The sequence below is a fragment of the Lathamus discolor genome, chromosome 10, assembly GCF_037157495.1.
Source record: "Lathamus discolor isolate bLatDis1 chromosome 10, bLatDis1.hap1, whole genome shotgun sequence".
NCBI lineage: Eukaryota > Metazoa > Chordata > Aves > Psittaciformes > Psittacidae > Lathamus > Lathamus discolor.
The window spans coordinates 12,558,268-12,585,485 of NC_088893.1; the positions used below are offsets into that span (position 1 = coordinate 12,558,268).

Below are 27,218 nucleotides of genomic sequence, written 5' to 3' on the forward strand. Positions count from 1 at the left end.
CCTCCCTGGCCACATTCGTACGCCCCAAAGGGCGCTTTCCGCCCCAGACCGGTGCCTGTCTCTCAAAAATCACGTTCTGCTCTGTCGACCGCCTGCCCCGTTTCCCCACGCGCGTTTGTAACATAGGAACGGACCCCGCGCGCTGCCCTTTACAGCTCCACCACGGCCCACCGCCAACGGCTGCGGGCGGGGCGGGCGCATGCGCGGAGCGAGAGGGGCGCGCGCGCGCAAGCAGCGAGGCAATGGCTGCCTGTCTGTAGGGCCGTGGGGTGTCGGCGCCCTGAGGCGTGCGCGGCGCTGCCATGGTGCCTCGAGGAGCTGCTCTGCCGCCGGGCACCGAGCCGCCGCCACAGTTGTCTCTGTGAGGCGCGGAGCTCCGCCGCGGCACCGGGGAGCAGGAGCAAGAGGAGGAGGAGGAGGCGGCGAACCCGCGGGCCCAGGTGATTTCCCCACCCGCCGCCTCAGGGCGCCCCTGCACGCACCCCGGTGCTTCACGCGTGTGCGGGGCCATCCCGGGCTCTCCTGCGCGCAGTGACCACCTCTCCCCTCCATCCTCCTCCTCTCGCTCCCCTCCCTCCGCCGGCGGTGCCTCGCAGCGAGCTGTGCGGGGGTTACTAGAGTTCAGAGGCGGCGGAGCTGCGCGGGGCCCGGGGGAGGATGCGAGGGACTCTCTGCAGCGCCGGGGGTGAACGTGAGGGTTTCGCCGCGCTGGCGGCGGGCAGGAAATAAGTCGCCCGTTAGGGGAGGGTGTGTGGAGGGCGTCGGAGGGGTGGCCGTAGAGCCTGTATGTCCGTGTGCTCGGCCTGGCGGCGCGGCTGGCCTCGGGCCCCGGGGATGAGTTGCTCGGTGCTGCAGCCGTGACCGAGGTGCTCGCTTCGCTGTGGATGTTGCGGTGCTCCGCTCCCTCCCTGGGGTCTGGCCTTGCTTTCTGCTTCCCGCAGCCAGCTGTCGGTATTCCCACACCGCTTTCTTGGTGTCCCGGCGCTGCACGCCGTGCGGGTGAGAGGCGGAGCGGTGCCGTGTGCTGGGAGCCGGGCGGGCAGTGGGGAGGCCCGGCCATTGCCTGCTGGAGACGGGCCCTGGAGCATATGGTAATGCTTATGTAAGAACCAGCCTCTGTGGCGTAAAGAACGGGGCTTGTGCTATCTTTCTTACCTATGTCATGTTAGGCGATTTTTTGGAGACCTTCTGTAGTCTTTTAAAATAAGGTTTGTGATAAGAATTTTCATTTCTTTTTCTGTGAACGAGAGTAGTTCTGGGCACTAAGTACGCTTGGGACATGTTTGCGCTTAGAGGGATTCTTATCTCTTGGTTGCACTTCCCTTTTTGGGGGTGTGTGTGGGCCTGGTGCATAAAGAATGTGATCGGGAGAATAAGGTGGGAAAAAAAAAGGTGGGGTTTTCTGTTTAATGCATGTAGATATTGGTAAATAAGGGAGAATAGCAGGCATTATAGGCAGAAGATTGCCAGTGAAAATGGAGATTCTGGTAATGTGTTTGACTCATAAATATTAGCCATTTGTGATCTAATTCAAAATACGTCCCTTTTAAAAAAACTCTGAAGGCACTGCTATATTTGTTTCTTCAATTTTTAGTACAAGACTCTCTGTTAACTTGTTTTGAGGACTTGGGACTTGAATACTTTTAGTTAAATTTGTGTTAGGATTTTTTGTGTGTGTAATGCACCCCTAGAGACCAAAATTAGGAGGGAAAGAGGGAAATAATTTTTAATTACTGCCTTTGATCACTTTTTAGGTTAATGAATGTAGATTCAAATATTGAAATTTATTTAAGGTGAGAGCTGTTAAACTATTGCACCTGTAACTTTGGCTTATCTGTAACCTTGGCTTATTTTTGCCAGTTACCTTAAATAAGGAGCTGTGTAAGAAACTCTTTTCTTTTTCTAGTTAGCCTTAGTAACTATTGTGTTCAGCTGCTGGTGTTTGAACCATGATGTCATGAAAGGCTTTAATTCCTAAACTCATTAGCATTTGGAAATAGTTGTCTTTGTGACCACCATTATGTGGAAGGATTGTCAAAACATAGAGCTACTGCTTGTCCAAAACACAGGATTCACCTTGTTTATGTCAGTCTTGTGAGGAGCTGCTGATATTAGAACACCCCAGTTCTGATGGAGGTATGAACCAGGTGATGTGTTGGAAGAAATACAGGGTAATTCCTTCCTTTGGAGATGGTGGAAAGAGATAAATATCTCACTCTGGTTGAACAGCTGGGCTCCATGATGCAGATACAGAAGGGCACGTTGTGCCAAGATGTGTACAAATGGGTGTGCCATGGAAAGAGCTATAAGCCTGCTTAGTGTTTTGTGTTGTGCTCTCAAAACATTCTTTAAGTTCTTGTCTCAGCTTGAGTTGGTTTCCTCCTTTACACAGACATATGGATGGCTTCTCTTCCAGTCCTCTGGATCTGTTTATATTTGTATGGTGATTTACTCCCTGAATCCATTTTTAGCTCCAGATACACCTGGCAGTGTTTGATGTGGTTATAGAGTGGACAGTTTACTGTTGTTTTGCTTTTTAAGTGCATGTTCATATCTAGTGCCTTCAATATGATTCAGAGATTAGTGCCAGTTGCCCTGCCTTTGCTTTTATGACATTTCATTTCACTTCAGAGAAGCCCTGCTGCTTTGTAATTAGTTGCATACTTGAACATTCAGAAGTGGGTACTTCATCTCATGGAGTTTTTCTGGAAAATTTTTTTGATTGCATGTCTTGAGTTTGAATGTGTTAAAAGGGACTTTTCTCAGTATTTTTACGATTTGTTTGATCTTTCTGTCACAGGAGTCTGTTACTGCAGGAAGCTAAGCTGCCTGTTTCACAGGCCTAGAAGCTGATGCTCTTTATTTACACACCTCAAATAGCTAAGGCAGCACCAGCAATGGGAACTTTATCAGTTATTGACCTAGAAAAGTCTTGAAAGTCTTATTTTGTATTTTAACTTCTTACCAGTGAGTTAACTAGTCTTGGCATTGCCGATTCTAAGCACAGGCTCTGTCTGTATCTGAAATGGCTAAAAACTAAATGAGCAACTGTGGATAATGAAACATATTTCATCCTGTCATGTAAGTTCATCCTGGTAACACATTTGGCTTGCAGGGTTTTTTGTGAGGTTGATGGGGTCTGCCAGCTTCACTTCTATGGCTGGTCTTCCTGTAATCCATTCTTTGGGGTGGGTTGTCACTCACAGACTGCATCATCTTGGGCTGTCATTAGTGCTCTGTGTGCAGGTCCTCTGGGTATTCTCTCCTCTGCAGAGGCGCTTTGGGATTGCTGCCCAGATTTTCTCAGAATGTGCTGATACAAATGTGGTGAGGCAGGATTGTAGGTGTAGGCTTGCAAACACGGCTGTGATGGCAGAAAAAAAAATGCTGAATAACTAGTTAATAAACCAAACCTGGGACTGGGAAGAAACTGTAGAGTCAAAAAGGACCTCAGAGCACTTCAGTTTGTCGATTTGATCTAGATTGGGTTTTTTTCCTGAAGATTTATTTTAGTTAAAGATATGATTAGTTATATTTTTATTTTAATGAATTGGATTCCTGTCATTCAGGTGCCCAATGCAAGTTTGTCATCTAAAAATTTACAAGCAATCCCTCTTAGTGTGGCTGTATTTGAACTGATCATATTCAGGCAGAGTGACAATTCTGTAGGAATCCAGAGAGATTTTGCTGCGTACCTGGTGGATTTGTTAACCTTTGTTAACGTGTCGGCCCATGAGTTCAGCTGCCTGGTCTTACCTGCTCATTATGAAAAATAAAAGACATGGGATGTTTTATAGGCTGACTATAAATTATACATTTGCTATATAATTGAGTGTACTGGAACTGCTCACAGCGTATCCGTGTACCCCAGAAATAAATCTTTAAAGAAAACCTGAACTTAACAGCTTTGTGATACATGTCCTCGTTTCCTAAACTGATTTTCTTCTCTCTCATATAAAACTTGCTAGAATTAATGAAAGTTGGAAATGCAGTTTTTCCTTCTAATACCGTTAACTATCTCTAGTTGGTTTTGTTCGTTATCATATGTCTTTAATGTGAATGCATGTTCACTTAAGTGCCTATGGACAGATAAGAGGTTGACTAATTTGATTTGCAGTAAAAGCTGTTTTTCACAAAGTATGTTATGTATTAGTTTAGAATGATTAACCTTACCTGTGTCACACTTCACAATGGAATGAGTCTTGGGTGAGTAGGAATTGAGGAATTAATTTGTTTTCTAGGTAGAAGTAACAGTTCTCCAGTCACACCACCGCAGCAGCTCTACAGCAGTAGGTATTGTTAGACCTGATGGGGGAAAAAAGGAGGAAAAAAAGTTTATTCTTGTTAATTTCTTACACAGCAGGATCGAGGAGTCTTTGCCTGATTCTCTCTAAATCTTTAAACTGAGGGCTAAATACTTTCTGTTTATTTGAAATTACTGAACTACTCTAGTGTAAACCACAAACCTGAGTAGTATTGGAAATGCTGACCGGATGCTGATGACAGTACTACCACACACGTCTGCAATGTTTCACTGTTTCATTAGTGCACTTGGTATGCTCACTGTATCTGGCCTTCTCAGCAGAAATCTTAGAGAGTTATCCTTGTTAGCCAATTTAAATTATATGCGAGCAAGACATCTTTTGCTTTCCTTCCTGCTGACTGCATGGGAAGGAGCTGTTTTGATGGCTCCATGACTCACATACTCTCTGGAGTTCTAGGGGATTTTTGATACAGACTCACACAAGGAAATTATTTTCTAAGTGCGTAACTGATAGACCTTTTTGTCCTGTCCCTTCCCTTTTATTCTCTTTGTTTTCTCTCTCCCAAACTGATGATACAAAGATCTATGGCTCTGAAGAATGGGATTCTTCTGTACTTCAAATTCCTTTAAATTTCCTTCCAAGAACAGGACAGGCATATAGAAGGAGGGGTTCTGGGGAGTACGTGAATCCAGCCCACCTGATAGGGCTAATTTTAGTTTTTGAACTGTGACGCTGAACTTTTCTATAGTTACAGGTAGGAGTTATATATTTTGGGTTGAATTTATTTTTTTTTTTTCTTTTTCATCCTTTTTAAGATCTGTCTAGCAAAGTTTATCCTATAGGAAAATAAAAAGCTTTAGCTAGGACATTTTTAGTTTCAGAATGTATCACTGAAAAATAATTCCAAGTGTAAACTGGATTACAGATCAAAGTCTGCTGGGTAATGAAGTACTTAGAATTTCGTAGATGTGAGGAGCAGAAATTGAAATTGTCTCTTTTGGTTTCTAGTCAATCTTGCCAAGTATTTTAGGTTCCAGTCCTGTAGGAGAATGAGCACTTTGTTCACAGATGTTAGGCTGAAAGTTGCAGAATCAAGTCTGGTTTTGAAGTTCTGATCCTGACTGGAATTTCTGCATCTTTACATGGTGATTTTTGGTGGTCATAATATTGGAATAACCCTTAAATTTGCAGGTATTCCAGTGTATGTCTGTAACTAGTAAATAACTTTACAATTAATGCTTTTCTAAATGTAGAAACTCTAGTCTGTTGATGTAATTTTGCACCTGCTTGGATAAATGGATGCAGATTTTGTGCAGCCTCTTGTACTGCTTTAGCAGTGAGTATTTTCTGCCTGTGATGCAATAGATTTCTATTTATGTTGGTGCATAAACAACAGTTACGCTGGTTTAAGTGGCATAATTCACAGCTTCCGCTGAAATGGTAACATTTTATGTGATGACAAATCCTCAGAAAGAAAATTTTGTTAAAAAGAAAACGTGTGTTATCGTTGAGGTTTTGGGTTGTTTTTTCTCTGAGTTTTCTGCTAATCTATTTTGCTAATGGAATGAGCTGGGACAGGCTTATGGTGGCTTTATACAAACATATATATATATACACTTATAAATATTTTGCTTTGCCAGTTCTGCTGTTTAAAGCTAATTAGAAGTATGGTTTTGACAAAAAGGCTACGTCAGATGAGGGAGGGATTTTTGTAAAGGACGGTGTTGTTAAAACAAAAAATGTTTCCATGAACAATCAGTTATAATGGGGAGTTTTTAAAAGGTGATTTTGGTCAAATAGCACAATTATGCTAGCATTCACATAGGATGTGAAGCCTGAAGTTCTTTGTTCTGGTTTTGACTGGGGTAATTTTTTTTCTAGTAGCTGATGCAGTGCTGTGCTTTAGATGTAGTCTGAGAATAATGTTGGTAACATAGAATCATGGAATAGTTAGGGTTGGAAAGGACCTTAAGATCATCTAGTTCCAACCCTCCTGCCGTGGACAGGGGCACCTCACACTAAACTATGTCAATCAAGGTTCTGTCCAACCCGGCATTGGACATACTAATGTTTTAGTAGCTGCTATGTAGTCTCTCATGCCCTACCAATGAGCAGGGCACAAGAAGTCAGGAAGGAGCAGAGGCAGGACAGCAGACCTGAACTACACCAAGGGATATTCCATACTGTAGCCCATCGTGCTCAGTATAGAAACTGGGGGGAGTTGGCCAGGAGCAATTGTATTGTGCATCACTTGTCTGTCTTGGGTTTTGGCTTTTCTTCCCCCGCTCCCCCCCCCCCCCCCCTTCATTACAGTTACTATATTTTATTACATTTAAGTTATTAAAATGTTCTTGTCTCAACCCTGGGTTTTACTTTTTTTCTGATTCTCCTCCCCATTCTACTACGGGGGGTGGGGCTGTGTGCAAGTGAGCAACCAGCTCCATGGTACTCAGTTGGCAGCTGAGGTTAACAAAGACATTCTTCCTAAGACTTTTCCTTCTCTTATCGTGATCTGGAACAAGGAGATGTTTGAAAACATGGGAAACATTTTTGAAACTCAAATAACTGGCTTCCCACTCCTGCTCTTAAGTCCATTTTTTGGCTATGTACAGCAGTGACCTATTTTTTTCCTAACGTCTGAGCATCCGGCAACTCCTGTCATCATCATTTATCTACAGGTTTTAGAGGTTTAACGTTGTGGTGGGGTTTTGGGGTTTTGTTTGTTTTTATACCAATCAAAATAATGTATTGTGAGAGCTCTTTACAATATAATGAGCTTAGAGCAATGGACTTTGTTGCTTGCCTGTACTATGTTCTGTTAGAGCTTGGCAGCAATTACAACCGAGGCTTTATTTAACACATCCGCATTTCTAGTGGAGTTGATTTTAAAGGGTTCCTTATTTGTATTGGATGCTTTGTCAGTCAGTGACAGAATATGCTGCAGTGGCTGCTTCTCATGGCCTATCCATTGCGACATAATGTGGTTTTGAGAATTTGTTTTGCTTTTGTTTTAACAGGATTTGAAATTTGGATGGCTTTATTAGATACATAAATGCTGTCCTTTCCAGTTCTCTTCCATTCTCAAGTATGTGCTTGTGAATTTGGGAGGTAACATTTTTCAGCCTAATTTGGATGTGCTGAACCTCAATTAGCTTTCAGTATTAGAAGTTGTCTGTAGAATTCTACATTTGGAGTAATTAAGGAAAGTGAAAACTTCCTTCCTGTCCTACATGTTTGGTTGTTGTTGATGACTGGAAAAGGTTTGACAGTTACGATAATGTATTTTGAGATTAGGTGCTGCCTGTTGCTTTTCATGGGTATTTTATGACAGAGTGAAAACCTGTAAGTCAGTTCCCGCCCACCCTGAGCCCTACAGGAGGCAGATGAAATTAAAAGTTTTAATGAGTTCTGCAAACTTGGCAAACCCAAAGATTTTTGAGAATGCCAGGACATTTAAAATATTTGCATATGAGTTGTTTAAGCTCTGTGCTGAGCATAGGCTTGTAGTTCAGTACTCAGCCTGGCAAAACTCAGTGTACACAATCTGTGTAGCTCCCAACTTTTGTTTATACAATACCATACGTTTAAACCCCATCTTTTAATCACACTAAATGATGAATGCGAGTATTCTGTAGTAGCTGCTTGGGCAGTGGTTTTGGTTGGTCATTCTGTGAATGTATGTAGTCTCTGGCTGATCCTTTGATTAGTTTTGGGAAGCACTGTGAAATGCTGGTACTGTGTGGGATGTCTGATGCAGTGGGGATGCGCTTCCTCTGTGAGAGGAAGGAAGTGCTGTCTTTGGGGTTTATAGACCTGTTGCAAGAGCTCTATAAAAATTGCATTTACATAACTTGAAAGGTTATACTGTGGACTAAACAATGATAAGCAGCAGCCCTGTAACCTGTGGTTTACTGAGCCATATCTCAGTTTTGATCTGTCCTGACTTCCTGAGCTGAATTAATTTTACATCATCATGCCTTGATAAGTGTCAATGTGGCCTTAGGTGTGCACATGGTCAGTTTATGGTGTCATCTTGGCCATAGCAACACAAATAAAACTTCACATGAGGATAGTGCATGGGTGTCCCTGTACAAGAAGGAAGATTTTTGGTTTCATTTCTGTCTGTTAGCATGGTTTCATTTCATGCAGAACTTCCACATTGGCTTGTTAGTGTAGAACTTGCATAACTGCAAAAGCTTTTAGAACTTACACAAGGACAATATGAATAAAGTCCTTCGAAACTTTATTTTAAAAGTGTTTTTCCAAGTGCAGATTTTTCTGTTTCTTTAGTCAGGTTGCAGTTCTCTCCAGTTGTCCCCCTAATAATTGGGATCAGGAGCCTTTTTTAACTCTGATTTCACTGAGGGAGTGATTGTGCTGCAGGTAGTTCTTTTTACTTGTTTGAAAGGCTGCTTGTGGGTAAAAACTTGCTGGATCATACCCACCTTGGCCTTGAATACTTCAACCGCACTTCTGTAGTAGAATGTATATAATTGGTGGCTTCCAACTACTGCCTGGGGTGAATTCTGTTCCTAGGGTGGGAAGGTGGCATGTGGCAAGAACACCACATTTCATTTAGGAACAACTGTCAGTCTCAGCTGAAAGTAGTACCCTGACAAGATGTAGAAACTGATCCTTTTGCTCTTCAGAATGGTCCTGTTGGTGACTAGATCTCTTTAGAGATGCTGTTGTGGACCAGCATTTTTTTCCTGTTAAAAGGAGCACCCTTCATTGTCTTACATCATCTATCTTTGATAGCAAGCTTCAAAATTAAATTACCTTCTAGTACTGTGGAGTGAGGAGATGGTCTTTTGTTTGTATAAATTATGTTAAAATGAGTAGCATAGTTGCATTGTTGGTCCTAATCTTTAAAACATGCAGCCCTCAAATTCCATAAATACATAAACTAGATGTTAATGAATGCTGGAAATTATTTTTTAAAAGCTTAGATATTGGGAAATTATTTATTTTAGTTTGCACTGAGGAAGCGAAGCTGAAATGTTTTAAAAACTCTTTACTTAGTCGTTATTTCATTTGAGAGGCATAGAGTTAAGCTAAGTAGAGGTAGCGTCTGAATTTTGTTGGTGTTTGCTTTCTAAAGCTTATTGGATATTTGCTTTTTAAAGCTTATTGTGTTCATGTTTATGTAATACCTAATACATTGGTGCCTTTCGGCTGAAGTTTTGAATGCAAAATTATTGCAAATAAGAATGAAGGTTTATTCAGGATATACCCTTTGACCATGTTAATGAAATTAATCTCCTCCTATGTTATAGTATTACCATGGAAAAATTGCTAACAAATTGACCTTTATATAGCAAAAATAGAAGTTGTCCTGTCTGGATTTGAATTTAACTCAGTTGATTCATTCAGTCATTTGTGGCCACACAGGAAGCCCCATTCATATGATCACAAAGCCTAATAGCTGTTTGTACAATGAGATTGATCTGATTACTCTTCTCTCTCTTGCGCTATTTACAGTCTGCTGCCAGTTCACAGAAAGGGAAGAGAATGGCTGCAAAGGAGAAGTTGGAGGCAGTGTTAAATGTGGCCCTAAGGGTCCCAAGCATCATGCTGTTGGATGTCTTGTACAGATGGGATGTCAGCTCATTCTTCCAGCAGATCCAAAGAAGTAGCCTGCACAACAACCCTCTCTTCCAGTACAAGTACCTGGCCCTTAATATGCATTACGTGGGTAAGTGTACGTGTGTTTGAGAGAAAACACTGCTGTAGTAAATACCAGTTTGCTTACTATGAGAATTTTAAGAACTTGGTAATAGTGTGATAATATATTGATTACAACAATTAGCATGATGATATATTCATTACAGTTCTGCTTGAGTCTGTTTATATTAGCTGTAAAAATCCTGTCTAAGGTGTTTTACTCAACTTTGATGTTTAGCCTTGATAATGTAGATAGTGTCTGGAAACAGGATCTGTGCCCTGAAAGAATAGCACAGTGACTTTGCCCTGTGTCTGATGAGAAAGCTGCTGTGAAATGCTGTGCAGGCAAGAAGTATTGTAACTTATATCACTGTCATCAAACAAGAGATTAGGGAAAAGGTTGCCTAGTTTGGACTGTGATCACAGCACCAGAAGGTTAGCTTTCACTGCTGCATGGATACAGCTCTTCAGTTTAGAACCATATGAACTGTATATATGCTGTGAGTGGATTAGAGCAGGTAACAAGTCCTTGTGTTGTAGATAAATGGATGAAATTACTAGCACAGCTCAGGGAGCTGAGGTTTGAACCGTGGCCTGCAAGTCTAGCTCTGGAATGCTAGACATCTGATTTTGGGAGATGGAAGGGTTGATGTTCTGGGACCTGCTTTCCAGGTGGGTATGTGATTCATCTGCACATGGGGTTAATTAGAGATTGGATCCAGGCTGTTGAGGTTGATAGCCACTGACATCTGCATGAGTACTGCCTAGCTTGGAGAGAAACGGCTAGCTTATAATTTTCCCACTCTGTGGTGTTTCTTACTTGTAGATAGCTTTGGAGGATAAAGACATACTGGAGTCAGGTAAAGAAAACACCCTTTACTTAAGGAGTTGGAGGACTGTGTGTTTTTTAAGTGGCCCATCCATGTTTTTAATCCTGATTTCCTAAGTGTTGGCATGTGACTCTTTATTCTGGAAATTATTTACTGCCATTAAAAACACATGGGGCTTTCTTTGTTATGGCTCCACTTTCTCATGCTGGAATAGAAGTGTACTTCTGGTGCAAAAAGCTGGTGTTACAGTTCTGTGCTGTTTTCATATGTTTGTGGAGAGAATACTTGTTTGTTGCTGGTGCGTGTGACACAGGACTGTGGTGGGCTGCCTTTCTCATGTGCTTGTATGCCCATAAGTATCTTATAGAAATCAGTTTCTAGCACAGCACTAACAGTTGTGCAGTAGGCTGTCAAGACGTCAGTGGTAATTTCCAGCTGTGACAGAACCCCTCTATAGCCAGTTGACAAACTTGTCCTCCCTTAATTCCATTGAGATAATGACTCTCTCTCTCTGGCACTTTTGATGGCTGTATTGTTAATAAAGTATTTCTCACCTGGATGCTATTTTAGTACTAAACTAGTGGATTCTGACTTTGTGCTCCTCATATAAGTGGTGCATTTGTGCTGGTACACAATCACTCAACAGTTGTTTTGCTTTTTGCTTTTACAGTATTGGGCGTCTGTACGTCTACTGCTCCAACTGACCAAGAAGGGCTTCTAAATCATCAAACAAGTTACCTGTTTTAAAATATTTTCAGGCAATTTTTAGTGACAAAACTTTGCTAGCACTTTTAAAATGAAGTTGATTCAATATGGTTCCCGGGTGTTGAGGTGGTTTTAAGCTGTGTCATTGTGAGGCTGGGACAAATCAATTTGCATGCCTACACATGATTTTATATAGATTTAGTTGCATCAGGTTACAGTATAACCTTAATTAAAATGACATCAGAATATATAAATGTGATTTGTAATGAAAACAAAGTACTTTTTCACCAGTTTGGGAAATCAAGCTTCTTTGAAGATATACTGAGGGAAATTAACTGCCAGTATGTAATTTAAATAACAATTTAACATGGATATGTTTCAACATGCTAATCTGTTTTATTTAGGAGAAAAAAATGCTCTGTTCATATTTGCAGTTATATAACACAGTATCAGCAAGTGCCCTTTGCAATACCAAACAATCATTGAATTTCTTATATAGGCAGTGTAAGATACCATATCATAGAAGTGCTTCTAGCACCTTAGAAAATTGGGTGCATCTATCTTGGGCAGATGCTCAAGGTATGATTTGATTAGAGAGCCATAAAAATCAATAAACCGTACCAAGTTTGATATAGTGAACCGTTTCCTGGAACTAAGGATACAAAGTTGGAAATTAGCTCAGCACTGGGGGTTACCAGGGATATCTTTTCTGTTTAAATGCACTTACTTTCTTCCATCCATTTGACTTAAAGTTGGGAAAGCCAGTTGTTTTTGTTAAGCGAGTGTGATTCACATTCCAGCCAGCAGCACTGGGAATATAATAAAAGCCTCCAGGATGCAATTTGTTGTTTGATACAGCTTTTCCCTTTCATATCTTTTCATGAAACAGACCTTATCTACTTCAGTGAGGGAAACTATTCGGTGCTGGTAACCACTCAGCCATGGGTTCAAGTGCAGGAAATTTAACTTAATGTGTATAAAGCAAAGCAAACAGTAGAGAGAGCTTGTGGTAAATTGCATGCAGTGTGCTGTATTACCAGATAGAATTCTGCTAGTTGATAGGCTGTTACCAGGTAGAAGGATCTGGAGGGAAAGCAGCTTAGAAAGCAAATGAACTTCTTTGTCCATAGCTGTTAAAGGTACAATGTGGCTTCATTAAGATTTCATTAAAATAATTTTGTATAAATTTAGAATAGCCTCTGCTTCAGGAAAGATCTGTGCTAACTAAAATGGCTTTTATGTCAAACCTCTGCGTAGGGGAGACCAACACATTCTATTGCCAGACTTGAGTGTTCTCTTCTGCACTGTAGAGTGGCTCTGAGAAGACAGGTTTTTTGTTTGGTTGGTTGGTTGTTTTGGGGTTTTGGTTTGTTTTTTTCCATTCTTTTGATGAAGAAGGTGGAAACAGTTGAAACCATGTAATTTCCTTGTGTGAAGGGCAAAGCAATGCTATTTGTGCTAACTGGTAAACACTCTGGGCTAGATGGGAAGAGAAGAATCACAAGCTTAACCTGTAATCATAGGCGGATTTAGAGTTTAAGTCACTGTCAAGCTAGAGGCACAGAATTGCACTAAATTCATAGTGTTTTCCTACCAAAGAATAAAAATAAGAGCGATTTATCTTGAATTATATTCCTTGTCATTACACACACAAAAAAGGAATTCTCAGTGAAAAAAGTGAAGGGCTATTTAAGAACTTGGACTAGGTGTAAGGTGTGTCATCTTTCACAACTCTGTTCTTGAGCAGAATCTAAGGTTAATACCTTAGTTGCTTGGTCACATCACTTGCTGCGTGTGAAGTACTTATTATAAATGCTGCCTTTAGAAAGGGGGGTCAGAAACAGAGCTTACTGCCATTGTGTTTGCTGTTTGCTCTCTGCTTTGGTCTGCTCACTTTTCTTTAAGCTCTTGTGCATTAATTAGAAGATACTTTATTTGGATTGCTTTTTCTGGGATGCCTTTTGTCTTAAAAGGAAAGATACAGTACTCTAATACAAACACAGTAAGAAGTGCCATGTGAAGCTTCAGTGTTGAGAATAAAGAAGCAGTCACAGTTCATTCCAGAAACAAATTTTCCAAAACTGTGAGAAGAGGATGCATGACTAGATGTGTAAATGCAGTTAATGCATATCAAGATGAGAGAGATACTGCTCAGATTCAGCATCTCTGGGTTTGCTCTGCCATGTCTTCTATCTTCCTCTTGCCAGCAGTGTTTAGATACATGGTTAGTAGAACTATTTTCTGAGAGTTACTATATTAAACTCTAGCTATTTTTAATCCATTGCAATTTTATGACATGGAGTTGGTCTTCATTTCTTAAAAAATTACTTGCTATGTCTTCATATTCTCAGATAAAATGCAGGGTATACTGCCGTTGGTAGACACAGAATTGGGTAGGGATTACGCAGTGCTTAAAACACAGTGTACCCTTTCTTTCCTCTTTCCAACTCTAGGAACTGCCAGTTCATGTACTGCTGCCTTAGTGTCGTAGCTTTTACTAAACAGCTTTCTCAGCATATGGATGCTTGCAGGTAACTTTTCTGTATTAAGCTGATATCTCTCCTTGGCAACCTTCATCGCTTTTTGTTTAACAATAGCGGCTTGCTTGAAAGGAGGCACTTAAAATGCTGAGGTTCAGTGGACTCTGAGTACCAGTCTCATGACAACATGGCAATTTGTGTTTGCAATTTAGAATACATTGTGACCATTTCTGTTTTTATGATTCCACTTCTGTGTTGTCTTCCAGTGCTCTTCCAAGTTTTCCATGGCTGTATTTAGGCCTAGAATTCTGATCATTAGATGTGCGATGTTACAGGAACACTACCTGAATCATATGGCAGAACTAGAAGTCCATTTGATTTGTTTAGAGAATACTGCAAATCCCTGTAAGGAGCTCAGTTCTTGGATTATTTATACTTCAGAGTGCCCGATCTGTTATGCATTTAAAAATTAAAGAAACAGCTGTTGGGACTGATGACAGTACCACAGTAATGAGTAAATTGTTTTGTTGGCATTATTTTCACTGAGATGTGCAGATGTTGATAACAGGATTTCTGAGCTCTGTTTATAGTTGCACGGAGCCATGACTGGGTAAACACTAATTTCCTTGTATGTAAGTGTGTTTAGATGTGTGCTTTCTCAGTTCAGAACTGAGGTTGGATGAAGCCTTGGGTGGGATGGTTTCGTGTGAGGTGTCCCTGCCCATGGCAGGGGGGTTGGAACTAGATGATCTTCAGATCCTTTCCAACCCTAACTGTTATATGATTATATATGAACTGATTTTTCAACATTTTCTGAAGGGCACATTCAAAGTGTGGAACTACTTAGAGTGAGTTAACATTTATTCGACCAGCTATAGCTGAGGGGGAGGGTAAGGAAGAGCTGTGCCTTGGCATCACCATGCAAAAACATCACTCACCCAAAATGCTATACATGTTAAGTCCTACTATGCTTATGTTTTCTTGAACAGGTATCAGTTGACAGTGGTGAGACAAGCTAGATGAAAGCTACGCTTTATGGTGGGGTAGTACTAGTGCCTCAGTGGCTGCTTGAGACTGAGAGCACTTAATGCTCTCTGAACAGCTTATTTCTATGTTGATTTCAGTGGAGTGACTTTTGCATGAGTTGTGTGTTGGAGCCACCTCTGACACAGGAGAGGTCATTTTGCCCAGTGGCAGACATTCTGCATGACATTGCCTTTTGTAACAGAGCAGATGAAGATCTAGTCTCACTCTCAGAAGTCTAGCATAGCTGTTCCAGTCAGTTCAGAAGACTGCCTTTAGCTGAGTCATTCTGCAAAGGATGCTTAGTATGAATTGAGGATGTACAAGAGCTTTTTGTCTCTTGTTTTACACAACTTAAAAATAACTGGCAGTTAGGGTTTTTTCTAGGCTTGAGCTGCCCTCTGGTGAATAGGCCACAGAATGTTCCTAGTAACATCTGCATTGTGTCTTTAACTAAAGTGTGCTCTAAAGTGAATCTCTTAATAATCATCTGCTTTCAGGACAGATGATTTAGACAAACAATACATTAAATCTCTGTGAAAATTCTTGTGTGACCAGTCTGATGACTGGTTATCCTGAGAATTAAACACACTGAAAATGAAGGTGCCAGTTGTTGTTTTAATACTTTTACCATATCAAATAGTCTTTCAGAAGTCTGTCCTGTGTTATTGGTATTTTCATGTTGTGGCCAAATAGTTGTCTGAATTAACTGAAATAAGGACAGTCGAAGGTTAGGCTGAGACGGAATCACTCCGTCATGCATTGATCCTGCACGGAGACAGGAGTTTTGATGGTGTTCTGTTGATCACGACTTGCTGCTTCACTGCGAGTTGCTTTGCAAGTTCTTGTAAGCTCGACCCTTTACCCTTTTAAGATATGGGTGAGTTGGAAGTTAGGGCCTGCCAAATTAATTTCCTGGTAGAATCTAAATTAGTGTGCCTTACTTTCTGGCACTCCAGGAGATGGTGTGGTTTTATTAAGAAATGTTATGAACTCTTTCATGTGCAGAGTTCTCATTTTTAGACTAAACCTGCAGGAAGCTGAGTAATAATGTGGACACAAGGGAACTGTAATCATGCAAATGAGCACTAAAATGTTTCATAAAGAGGATGGGTTGCAACTTTGCTCCAGAAGCCTCCATTGTTTGGAGGATGTCAATAAAACTCAGACACCTGAGTCTGCAAAGAGGTAATACGGGGTGAGAGAGGCTGGGAAACACCTTGGTGGTAGATACATGGAGACAGATTGCTGAAAGGCAGTCTGAGTTGCTGCTTACAGTAACAATGAGTATTGCACAGTGAGAGGTTTTAATGTAGCTGAATCAACAAGTTGTAAATGAGGTCATGAGCTAGTTAATACATGTGTTCTAGCATGTTTAGCTTAGCTTTTGTACTTATTACTGTGTTTACAATATAGCCCGTATGAAGACAGGTTAAGAATGTTTGGGCTGTTCAGCCTGAAGAAGAGAAGCTGCGTGAAGACCTCATAGCAGCCTTCCAGTATCTGAAGGGGGCCTAAGAGGATACTGGAGAGAGACCTTTCATCAGGGACTGCAGTGATAGGACAAGGGGTCATGGGTTTAAACTTAAAGAGGGGAAGTTCAGGTTTGACATAAGGAAGAAGTTTTTTACTGTGAAGGTGGTGAGGCGCTTGAACAGGTTACCCAAAGAAGTGGTAAGTGGCAGTGTTCGAGGCCAGGCTGGACAGACCCTTGGGCGACATGGTCTAGTGTGAGGTGTCCCTGCCCAAGGCAGGGTGTTGGAACTGGATGGTCTTGGTATCCTTTCCAGCCCAAACCATTCTGTGCTTTTGTGATTCACAGTTTATTCAGTGGGACTTAAATCTAACATCTTACACAAAAGGCAGCAGAAGTTCTCTGCGTCCTAGTGCTCTTGAATAGGTACTCTGTGGGGGCTGTATATTCGTAAAGTTGGCAGAATGTCTTCTATTGGGCTCCTTATAGCTTGAAGCATAATGGTACAGTTCTGTTTGGTGGTGGCCTGGCATTAGAGCACTGTGACTGTATTCAGGAAGGAGTTTATTCTCTCTTGTCTGTATCTTTTTATAATATGCATTAGAATGGTTTCTTTACTGGGGCAGGAATTGGGCTTCACTGAGCCTGCTCTGCTTACACTTGAACAGAAACGTACTTGGTGAGTCAAAACGGACAATACACCAAGTCCCAAGAGCAAAAATAGCAAGCGCAGCCTAAATCAGGGGAGTGCTCATTGTAGGTACAGAGCTCAAAAAGCTTTGGATGGAAGTGGGCGTTAGTTACTGTTAACCCACTGCTGAAGGCTAACCAAAAGGATGACTGTTTCTCAGACTATCAAGAGAGTGTGTGTGGAGGATCTCCCCAAAGGGATGTATGTTCTCAACATAATGTTTTTTCCTGACAGAGGAAGTGCAAATGAAAACAGAATGTAATGATTTAGATCAGAAAGCCACTGTGAGAAATTTCATTTCCTGGTCTTTTTTTCTTTTTTTTTTTTTTTTTTAGTGGCATCTTATTTATACCATGCACTAATTATATCATTTGTTTGGGCAAGAACAAAGGGAATAGACTATTACTGCTGGTATGCCCGATTTTGAGCTTTTGTCTTCCTTTTAGGCAATGAGATGGTTTGGTAATGAATTATTTGCCTTTTTTTTTTTTTTTTTTTTTTTGCAAAGGTGTTGTCAACAAAAATGAGGTTGGAACCACTTCGGGAATAGGGCCTCTGCAGCAAAAATGCAAATGTTGCAGTATGAAGTGTGTTGAAATCTCTCTCTTATCAAGTCACAAGAGAGAACTGTAAATAAGAGTGAAAGGGAACTACTTCAAATGTCTCTCAGTCTCCCTCTCTTCAAAATCCAACAATTAGAGCAAACGACTGCTTCAAAGTGAACATTTAAATTCCAGCCCAAACTCAGGAACAGTGGAATTCATTGCTCAAGCTTCTGCAGTAACCTTGGCTGTCTTGTGCTGCTTCCCTGTGCAGTGTTATAACCATCTGTGCTGTTTGGAAGCCCTCTGTTTTAAAGGCACAGATGTGACAGTAATCTTCTCATCATGTGATTTGTATTTAGACCTTTTTTTTTTTTCACTACTTCAGTGAATTCTTATGTATTTTAGTTCACTCACTTCTAAAATATTCATGTGTAACATGGCTGTGTTAGGAGTGCAGTTACTGCCCTCTAAAATGTCTTCCTTTTACAGTAAAAAGTACATCATCCTGTGGCCAAGGAGCAAACTTTCATGTGATAGAATAAGGTAAAGAACATGGCAGAGCTTAAATGCAGATACAGTAAACAGGTATTCTTAGACTATTTATAGAGTACTAGAGGAATAAAAGACTGCATAATAAACTCCGTTTAATTCTCTGAAGGTGAGTCATGGGCTACAGTGAGAAGGAAAGATTTAGAGATTTGACTCAAGTGCTGGAATGATACATGGTTGTGCCACGTGGGTTGTTCCCAGAGAGAATTGTCCCTAAGTAAGCAATCAAGGGAAGGTGGTGAGTACAGCAGAGATGAGGTGTTAAGAATGTCTGCAGATGGTGTGAGAGCTGCTGGAGCTGGTTTGTGATGCTGTGGTGTGGTGCAAATTAGTTAAATGTCTTCATGGAGGTTCTGCTGAGGAGTTCCTCCTCTTGTCATTTGTGTATTTGGTAGAAGGAAGGTGGTGAATAAAGAGGATGAATATGATAAGACACGCGTTTGCTAAGAAAACAGATGATGTAGAACATCTGTGTTGTATTAGCTAAAGTGTGCTATTCTGTATAAAACAGTTACTAGAAGGAAACTGTTGTACTGCTGTGTTTCAGGCCCCTTTAGAAAGCTCAAAATAAAAATCACAGAGCTGTAGAATAGTTTGGGTTGGAAGAGACCTCTAAAGGTCATCTAGGCCAACCCCTCTGCAATGAGCAGGGATATCTTCAATTAGATCTGATTGCTCAGAGCCCAGTCCAGTCTGACCTTGATCGTTTCCAGGGATGGGGCATCCACCCCTGTCTCGACAACCTGTGCCAGTTCTTCACCAGCCTCACTGTAAAAAATTTCTTCCTTTTATCTAGTCTGAATCTACCCTCTTTTAGTTTGAAACCATTATCCCTTGCCCTGTTGGTACTGGTCCTATTAAAAAAATCTGTCTCCATCTTTCTTAAGCCCCCTTTAAGTACTGAAAGGCTGCAGTAAGGTCTTCTCAGAGTCTTGTCCAGGCTGAGGAACCCCAACTCTCCCAGGCTTCCCTCATAGGAGAGGTGTTCTGTCCCTCTGATCACTTTTGTAAATGATCAGATGGATACTGTACAGGAATTAGTGATTGTGATTTGTATTATAGTTGATTCTAATCAAAGAATCTCTCAATTGGTTTAGGATATACCTTTTCAAAAGCTGAGATATGCAACTTGTCACATTGACTTTATGAAAGTACTTGACAAATTTTCTTTAATGCTAAATATGTATATTGTATATTTGTATTTTTAAAAAGGTAAGTAAGTAGGCTTGCTTTGTCTGTATCAATCCTGTTGTCATATCTGAAATGATCTTTGCTTGGCAACCTGTGGGCCTTTTCTAGGAGCATGTTGTGAGTTACCTTCTTGAAGACCTGACTGTTGATGGAATTTTAGAGGTAACTTACTGAGGATGACAGCCCTGAAATGCTTCTACATAAATACCAACTGACTCTGAAGTCTTTTTCAACTATTGGAACATACTGTGTTCTCAAGTTGATTGTTGCACTACTTATGAGTGCTTCATCTAGAGTTACATTATTTTTTAAGTATTTTTTTAAAAGCTTCAAGTATAAATTAACTCCCTTAAAAACACTGTGCTTAGTGTTGCTGAGTAGATGGATGAAAGTCTAAATGTAATGTGACTAGTATAGCTCTTAAGTGTCATGGTAAGTTCTTCTGTAGTGTTTTGTTCTTAGCTGCAGGGAAGCTGTTAGCTGTTGCAGTTGTTTTGTTGTTTGTGGTGGGTTTTTTTCCCCTAAATGGATTTCAGTGCCAGATACTTAAGCTGACCTTCAGAAAGAGCATGTAGAGACCCGCAGAAGGGTGCACTGCATTGTGAGGGAGAGGCTGGAAACAGAGATTACTCAGGGCACCACGTGCTGGGTTTTTGACCTGCAGCCTGTCTGGGAAAAAAGATGGACATGTACCACTCACTTGTGAAGTGAACTTCAAAGCACTACTTTAAGTATCCTAATGAAAGCAGGTATGAAAAAAAATACGGGTATACTGCTTGACAGAGAGGCTGCTAAGCACCCAGGCTGTGGTCTTGGAGAGTAAAGCTGTACCTGCATCGAGTCTTTCAACAGTCTTATTAAATCCTAACAAGAAGTGAAAGAACTGCCAGTGTAAATGCCTGCAAATCCTGGGCTGTGCCAAGTCCTGTCCTAGATTTATGCAACACTGAAAGTTTGAATGTGCTTTAATATTACTAGTATGGAGAATAGCACTTGTGTCCTCATCTCTAATTATGTGTCTTTAACCCATGAAGATACAGTGGAAGAATTAAAATGTATAATGCTCATCGGCATGGAAAAGTGTTCTGTGTGTCTCTTGCTGCAAGAAAAGGATTTTTACATCACTTGAGCTTGTTGGATAGGCTTTTTTCCCTGCTACACTGAAACTTGCTTGCACTTGGAAGAAGAGGGAGACCTAGGCCTGTTTTCTCTTTCTTACAGAGGTTATATTAATTAAATCTCTTTAAAATACTGTGGATCAAGTCTACTTCTTGAGCTCTAGATGTGGTTTTACAGAAGCTAGCAAAACTATTTCTGTTCAGAAGGAAATAAAAGAAGAGGTGGTGGTCTTTCTGTGTTTTGATGACAGGAAAATGTAGGTACAGGAATTATAAAACCAAATACAAAGGTGGTTAAAGAAATCTGAACGAGTGTTAATTCATATTTTAAGAAATTTGGGGTCAGGTAGCATTTTTTGAAATTTCAACTCTGCTTTTTGTTACAGGTTACATCTTGAGTGTTGTGCTCCTAACCTTACCAAGACAACACCTGGTTCAGCTTTACCTGTACTTTTTGACTGCACTGCTGCTTTATGCTGGGCACCAAATTTCCAGGTAAGAATAAATTGATTAATTTTGATAGTTTGGTTGGGGGATTATGAAAATAACTGGTATTTTGTTAATATCTGATATAAATGGGGTAGGTTTGTTTTTGTGGAGGCCTTTTCTTCTCTGCCAGACACATAAATACATCTTGCTGTTCTTTGTCTTGAAAAAAATTATGGAAATAAATATGCAGTCAGGTAGCTCTGGTGTATTTTCGTTGACTTAAGTCATTTGTAGCTACTTTTCTGTGGAGTATAATGCTCACTCATCTGAGAAGAGAAAGGACTTACCACAAGATTAAATCTGGCCTCTGATGTACTAATCTGAGTTAGTCAGTGGTTCAACTAACATGCTTTCAACACTGCCGGGTTTTGCAAGTGGACAGGATGTTACTTTTAGTTTCCTGGCCCCTAGGATGGGAGCAAATAGTGATATGGAAGATCATAAAAGTAAAGTAATAGTGGAGTTTATTCTTTAATTCATCTTTGTTTGTGTAATATATTTTACAATGAAAACAAAGACAGGTGTTGTGGATCTAAAACACAAAGCAAGAGACTGGAGAACTCCAGGTTGGGCAAGACAAAGCCTTCCTCGTTTGTTTGACTGCAGCTAAATCTGTTGAAAGCCAGTATAAACTCTTACTGACAGATGCTTAATTGGAACCAACGAGTGCCATCATATTAAGGGCTTTACATGGGAAGTTTTGAAAATACAGACTTGAGCCTGCCTTGCTTTGGTGCCTGCCCATGGGAAACACTTAAAAAGTGGTTTTGATTGATTAAAGAGATAAGTTTGTTTTCTTCATCAAAATTGTTGTTCCAAAGCATTTGCAGGACTCTCTTTCTTAGTATGTTGCTGTTCAGGGGAGTGTTAATGAAGGTTTTGTGGTGACTTGGCATGTCACTGTTACGGCTGTCAGTTGCAGTTAATGATTTCCTGAATGGACGAGGGTGCAATAGGGGAATTATGGGCTCTTATTTCCTGGGTAGGAAGGAAAGAGGTTTTTTTTTATCACCCTCAGGAGAGTCCTCAGTTTTTATAGATATAGTTTGGGGGTGTTTCTTATAGGGTTGAAGGTTTACTTATTGAAAAAGCAACCTAAACATTACTTAAGAACATGTGTTGAAATGAAGCTGGTAACAAATTCCAATCAGATACAGGGCTTTGTTCCAGAGGATTTACCCTCTAGAGATCTTTATGCCATTCTGGATCTTTACATTTTTTGAGAGAGAGAGATGGTATGGATTTTGGTTGATCCATTATGGTCTAGCACTGTGGGTTTTTAATAACATTTTTCTTTGTGATTCTGTGTAATGTGAGTTGTGACTTCTGTGCTTTGTGAAGTTTTGAGACTTTTACAGGCTTTCTTGAAACATGTTAGATAATTATTATGTGGACTATTTGGCGTATTCTTGTTAAGCTTTCTCTATTTGGTATTATTGGAGAGAGTTAATAAAGACTTCAGTTAAATCTTGCATCATCAGGCACCAAAAAATACATTTAATTAAAAGATGTCTTGGATTCAAATAGTCCAGCAGTATTCCCTAGCTATTTTGCAAAGCAAATGTAGTTGTTAACACTTTTGAGTGAGCTTACCAATTCCATAGACATAACCTAGAATTGGTTTGCAAGGGGTTCTCAGCATCAGCCTTTGTACGGTGTGGGGAGTGACGGTTGCATTAGCTTTTCAAAAGAATGTTTGAATCCCATTAGTTTTAATATTGAAAATAGTGAAGTGTAACACACAAATACAATGTTAGTGGAGCTATTCCTTTTATTGCCAAAGCCACCCAATTCCAGCTGATGTTTTTATTTAGCAGACTGATCATAACAACACATACAGTAGTCACATGTGCAAACTGTTCCTGAATGTGTTTTGTTAATAACTGTGTTTAGAGCTGAAAACTTCCAGTTGGATTCCTTGCAAGCATTACCAATTGGGATGCTATTTAAGACAGATGAAGAGGTCTCATATTGAGGCCAGTTTGGTTAGTGCAAATTATAGAACCAGACCAGAATCAGCTGGCACTTGTGACTCTGCAGTGTCCTGGAAATTCTGAGCTGTTGAAAGACTTCAGCTTTCAGTGCTTTTTTTCCATCCCAGAAATAGCCTGTGGTTCAGCTGCAAGTCTGGGAATAAGAAGATCCGAATTTTACAGTTAAGCTCTGACTTCAGATTTCCAGGTCTGTGTGACCTTGACAAGTCCCCTGATTTCTTAAGTGTTTGTTTCCTTATCTGCAAGACTGGTAATTACCTCAGTGTGTAAAGATTGGTTAGCTAATGTTTGTGAAGGCTTGGAGAGTTTGAGAAGATGCTACATTTGTATGTAGTGTGTTAACCTGGCAATTTGGAGATAATACACCATCTGTTTATGGAAAAAGGAGAAGTCAGCTCTAAAAACCAAAATCCTGCTGCTCCTGACAAGGAAAATGAATGCTGTTTTTAGCTGATGTGTAGCTGCACAAATGGCTTGCTTAAAAGGATCACATTTTCCCATTTCCAGTAATAAAACTTGGGGAAATAAACAATGCAGTTATGCAGAAAAGAAACAATGCAATTAATAATGTTAAAGAAAGAAAAAAAAAGAATCTGCATCATAGTGTTATTTCAAGTTTTGCAGTTTTGTTTTGATTGTATTCCAAGCATCGAGTCTCATAGAGCTAAGAATGAGGGGGGGGGAGTAGGAACCTCAATCGTTTCTTACAGATAAACTTAAAATACACTTAATATTGAGGTTGTCTTAGACATTTAAAACTTATGAGAATGTGTTTGATGTTGACAGCAGTGATTAATCAGCCAAGGTAAATGTCAGCTATATGAGTCAATTAGGTCAGATAACCATCGTGCTTTGTGTCAGTCGATTGCAAAGCATATTTTTAACAACAGGAGACCTTTCTGCACTTTCAGTAACAAAAAAAATGGTCATGTGTGAAGCACTGTATCTCTTTACCTTTTCAGAGCAATGTTAGTCTGGTTGTGCGTGAGTTTATGTTAACAGTCCAGCAGTTTGATTATATGAAGCTGTCAGTGCATTGCTTGCAGAATGAATAGCTGGCAATCTGATCTAAGTTTTACACTTACATCCTAATTTTCTAAAATAGTAATGTCGTTTCAGTCATTTCATTAACTTGTAAATAATGATTTTAGCATTCTTGTTTTCTTACATTGCTGCAGTAAAGTGAACAATTCTCAAATGTAAAAGCTGCAGCTTAATACAGCTTTAATTGATCAAAATTGAGTGCAGGCACTTGCTCTTCTCAGCATCTTGTATGGCACTGCAGCTGTTCGAGGCATCTTCTGATTGGTGTCTGTGCCAAAAGATCCTTGTGTTTGTACTGGTAATAAGAGAATCACTGCTTTGACTTCCTTTATTCAGACACCATCTACAAATACTGTTTAAAAAAATTAGGAGGTCTTCAAACACTGCTTCTCCAAGCTGGTAAGCCTAAAACTCAATTAGTGAGAGTTACTTAAAGAATTAAGACAAGTACAGACCTCTGTGCAGGTGACTGATTCAGCTAGACAATGACAAGACATGTAGCTTGAAGGAATTTGGGTAACCTCCAGGCACGTTCCTGGTGTTGAAGCAGCAGCTCTACGTGCAGCTTTGTTGAGATGTCTTTGCTAAGTTGTGTAAGGTCATCTTGCTACAGTTGGTATGCTGGATGATTTTGTAACCTGTTTCTTAACAGAGAAGAACCTTCATGTCTTCACTGTTTTCCTTGTAGCAGTCTACAAATAGCCGCTGTTTTCACTCTAAATTTGAGGATGGAGAATAATATTGCTAATCCAGCCATCTTCAGCATGTTGCAAATGGTGTTACTGTTTTCTCCCTTTGTAACTCTGATTATCATGTTTGTTGGTAATGCTTTCAATGCTGAACCCAGCACATTCAGGAAATGCTTTCTGCAGGTTTATGTGAAATAAAAATACTAAAATAATCAACTTTGCCCCCAAGATTACATCTGTACCGATGCCGGAAGGGAGAAAAAACCCTTGTGCTTAGCTACGCCTTGATAATAAGAAGAAAGTTCTATCTAGAATCAGTTGTTTTAAGTGGCTTTTCAATCCTCATGTATTTTTAATTATAGGTTACAGTCTAAAGAACCCATTTCAACATACCTCGCATATACTATGACACTTGAAAAGCTGCAGTGAGTAGGAAGGCTGTCAGCTATGAAGAACAGGCTTTGAAGTGTTTGTTTTAGTACTTTGAGATTTATGTCTTCAATTCCAGAGATTTTTTGCAAATGAAAATGTGAATACCTTAACTAAAAGGGTATATTTCCACATTTCTGGGGAGAAGTGAATGCTGCTGCTAGGAGCCCTGAGTTGCATCTTTTTCTGCACTGAAATCAAAAGAGCAATTCTTGTATTGGTTGTGGTTTCCGATACTGTTTGCATCACATTGACTGCATCTGTTCCCAGCCAGTGTGGCTTGCCTCACTGATACAAATAAATAAATAGTAAATGAAATACCATGTCTCTTGAGCAAACAAAGTCTGCTACCTCCATGCAGGATCAGATCAAGTATGTACACATAAATGACTGGACAATATCGGCCAGATTGGAGCACAGGCTTAGTTGTGCTGCTGCTGGCAGAAATGGTCGTGTAGTAACAAGGGTGGAGCAGCAGCTCTCCTAGGAGTGGAGAAGGAAGGGTCACACGGCAAGGCAGAAAAAGGGGCTGGAGTATTGGATCATGATGCAAAGGTTCACGAGTATTTCCTGCTGTGTTGTGGCAGGGCATTAAGGAGCCGCTGGACAATTACTGCAGTCCTCTTCCAGGATCTCCTTCTGAAAGTGTAAAATGCTTGATCCTACTGTGAAGTTCATGTTTGAGTTATACTGCTGTTAGATATGTTAGCCTGCTTGAAGGCAGAGCTGATGGGTAATCACCAACAGCAGAAAAATGCCCAGTGTCTTTGGGTTCTTTGGTTGCCTGAGCTCATACAACTTCTGAGAGAAATTACAAATACCCTGTCAGATTTTCAGACTACCTTCCTGTGTCTATCAGTTTGAGGGTATATGGTTTGTCCAAGTTTCCCAGGATAGAGCTAAACTTTTAAATTCTGTTGGGTAAAAGGATTATGTAGCAACTCTGTTCCTGACTAGTCTATGACTATCACTTTTCCTTCATACCTATTTTTTAATTTGTTGCAAAGAGGTTGTTAGGTGCAAAATACAATAAGCATGAAATTGGAAGACCTCTCTGTCAAGCTCTCGAGTTAATTTTTTTTTGTTCATGTGGAGCTGGTGGGGAAAAGCCATTACTATTTGGAAGAAAAACACTTAATAAGGATACTTAAAAATGGAATGGTGCTTAAGAGGCTTTGTCAATAAGCAATTTCAGACCACGCTCTTAAGAACAGCTTGGATATCCCAAAGGATTTTTACAGCTATGCCAGTGAGTCTAATTACAGCTAATACTTGTCTCACTTAAGGATCTGAGGCATGACTTATACCAGTGAGGCTGCTGTACCAGTAGTGTTAATATTGCTATGTGTAATTTAGTTGACTGTGGCATACACTGAAACTGCATATGTGTGGAATGAATAAATTGCTTCTTGTCTGATCGGATGGATCTTAATAGTGTTTGGTGGGTTTCTTTTAGGGATTATGTGAGGAGCGAATTGGAATCAGGATATGAAGGGCCAATGTACTTGGAACCTCTCTCTATGAATCGCTTCATGACTGCTTTAGTAGGTAAGTGCTTTAAATATTTGTGATGCAGGAGGGAGTTCTGCCTAATTCTCTTCATTGAAACCTATGCACATTTTACCTCTTGGTTTCAAATCTCTCATCACTTTTTGTAGCTGTGTTTGCCATTAATATGCAAGAAGCATGGGAAGCTAGGTGTATCCTGTCTGGCTTTTTCTATGACACTGATTTACCAATGCTCTTGTACTTGCAGCATTGAAGTATTTTCTAGGTCTGTTTGTCATGCTGTGCCCCTCCATTCTTCTCAGACATGCCATCTGATTCAGGGCGACTGGATGGTCTGTAATAATCTTTAGGTGCAGAGTACTCTGGACATTTCAATAACTTGTATTTGTAGGGCTTTTGTCAATGAAAGTGTTGTATAAGTATTCTTCATTTGCCTTACAGGTGAGCACTGTCATTCTCACAAAAAAAATGGTGATGCGTATTTGTGGGTGTGTGCACGCAGCTACAGTAAGGAGTAACAAGTCAAAAC

The 27,218-nt window shown here is 40.3% G+C and overlaps 1 protein-coding gene across 4 annotated transcripts in view; it reads left to right on the forward strand.

Annotated features, from left to right (window-relative positions):
- The first annotated feature begins 204 nt into the window (after nucleotides 1–204).
- Nucleotides 205–27,218, forward strand: part of RNF145 (ring finger protein 145) — a 46,562-nt gene continuing 19,548 nt past the window's right edge. The window contains exons 1-4 of one of the 4 annotated variants that reach the window (XM_065691003.1): nucleotides 205–440; nucleotides 9,747–9,960; nucleotides 20,922–21,030; nucleotides 26,637–26,728. In XM_065691003.1, coding sequence (XP_065547075.1) covers nucleotides 9,777–9,960; nucleotides 20,922–21,030; nucleotides 26,637–26,728 — 385 coding nt within the window. In that variant the 5' untranslated portion in view covers nucleotides 205–440; nucleotides 9,747–9,776. The other 3 variants (XM_065691004.1, XM_065691005.1, XM_065691002.1) reach the window with 3 other exon arrangements.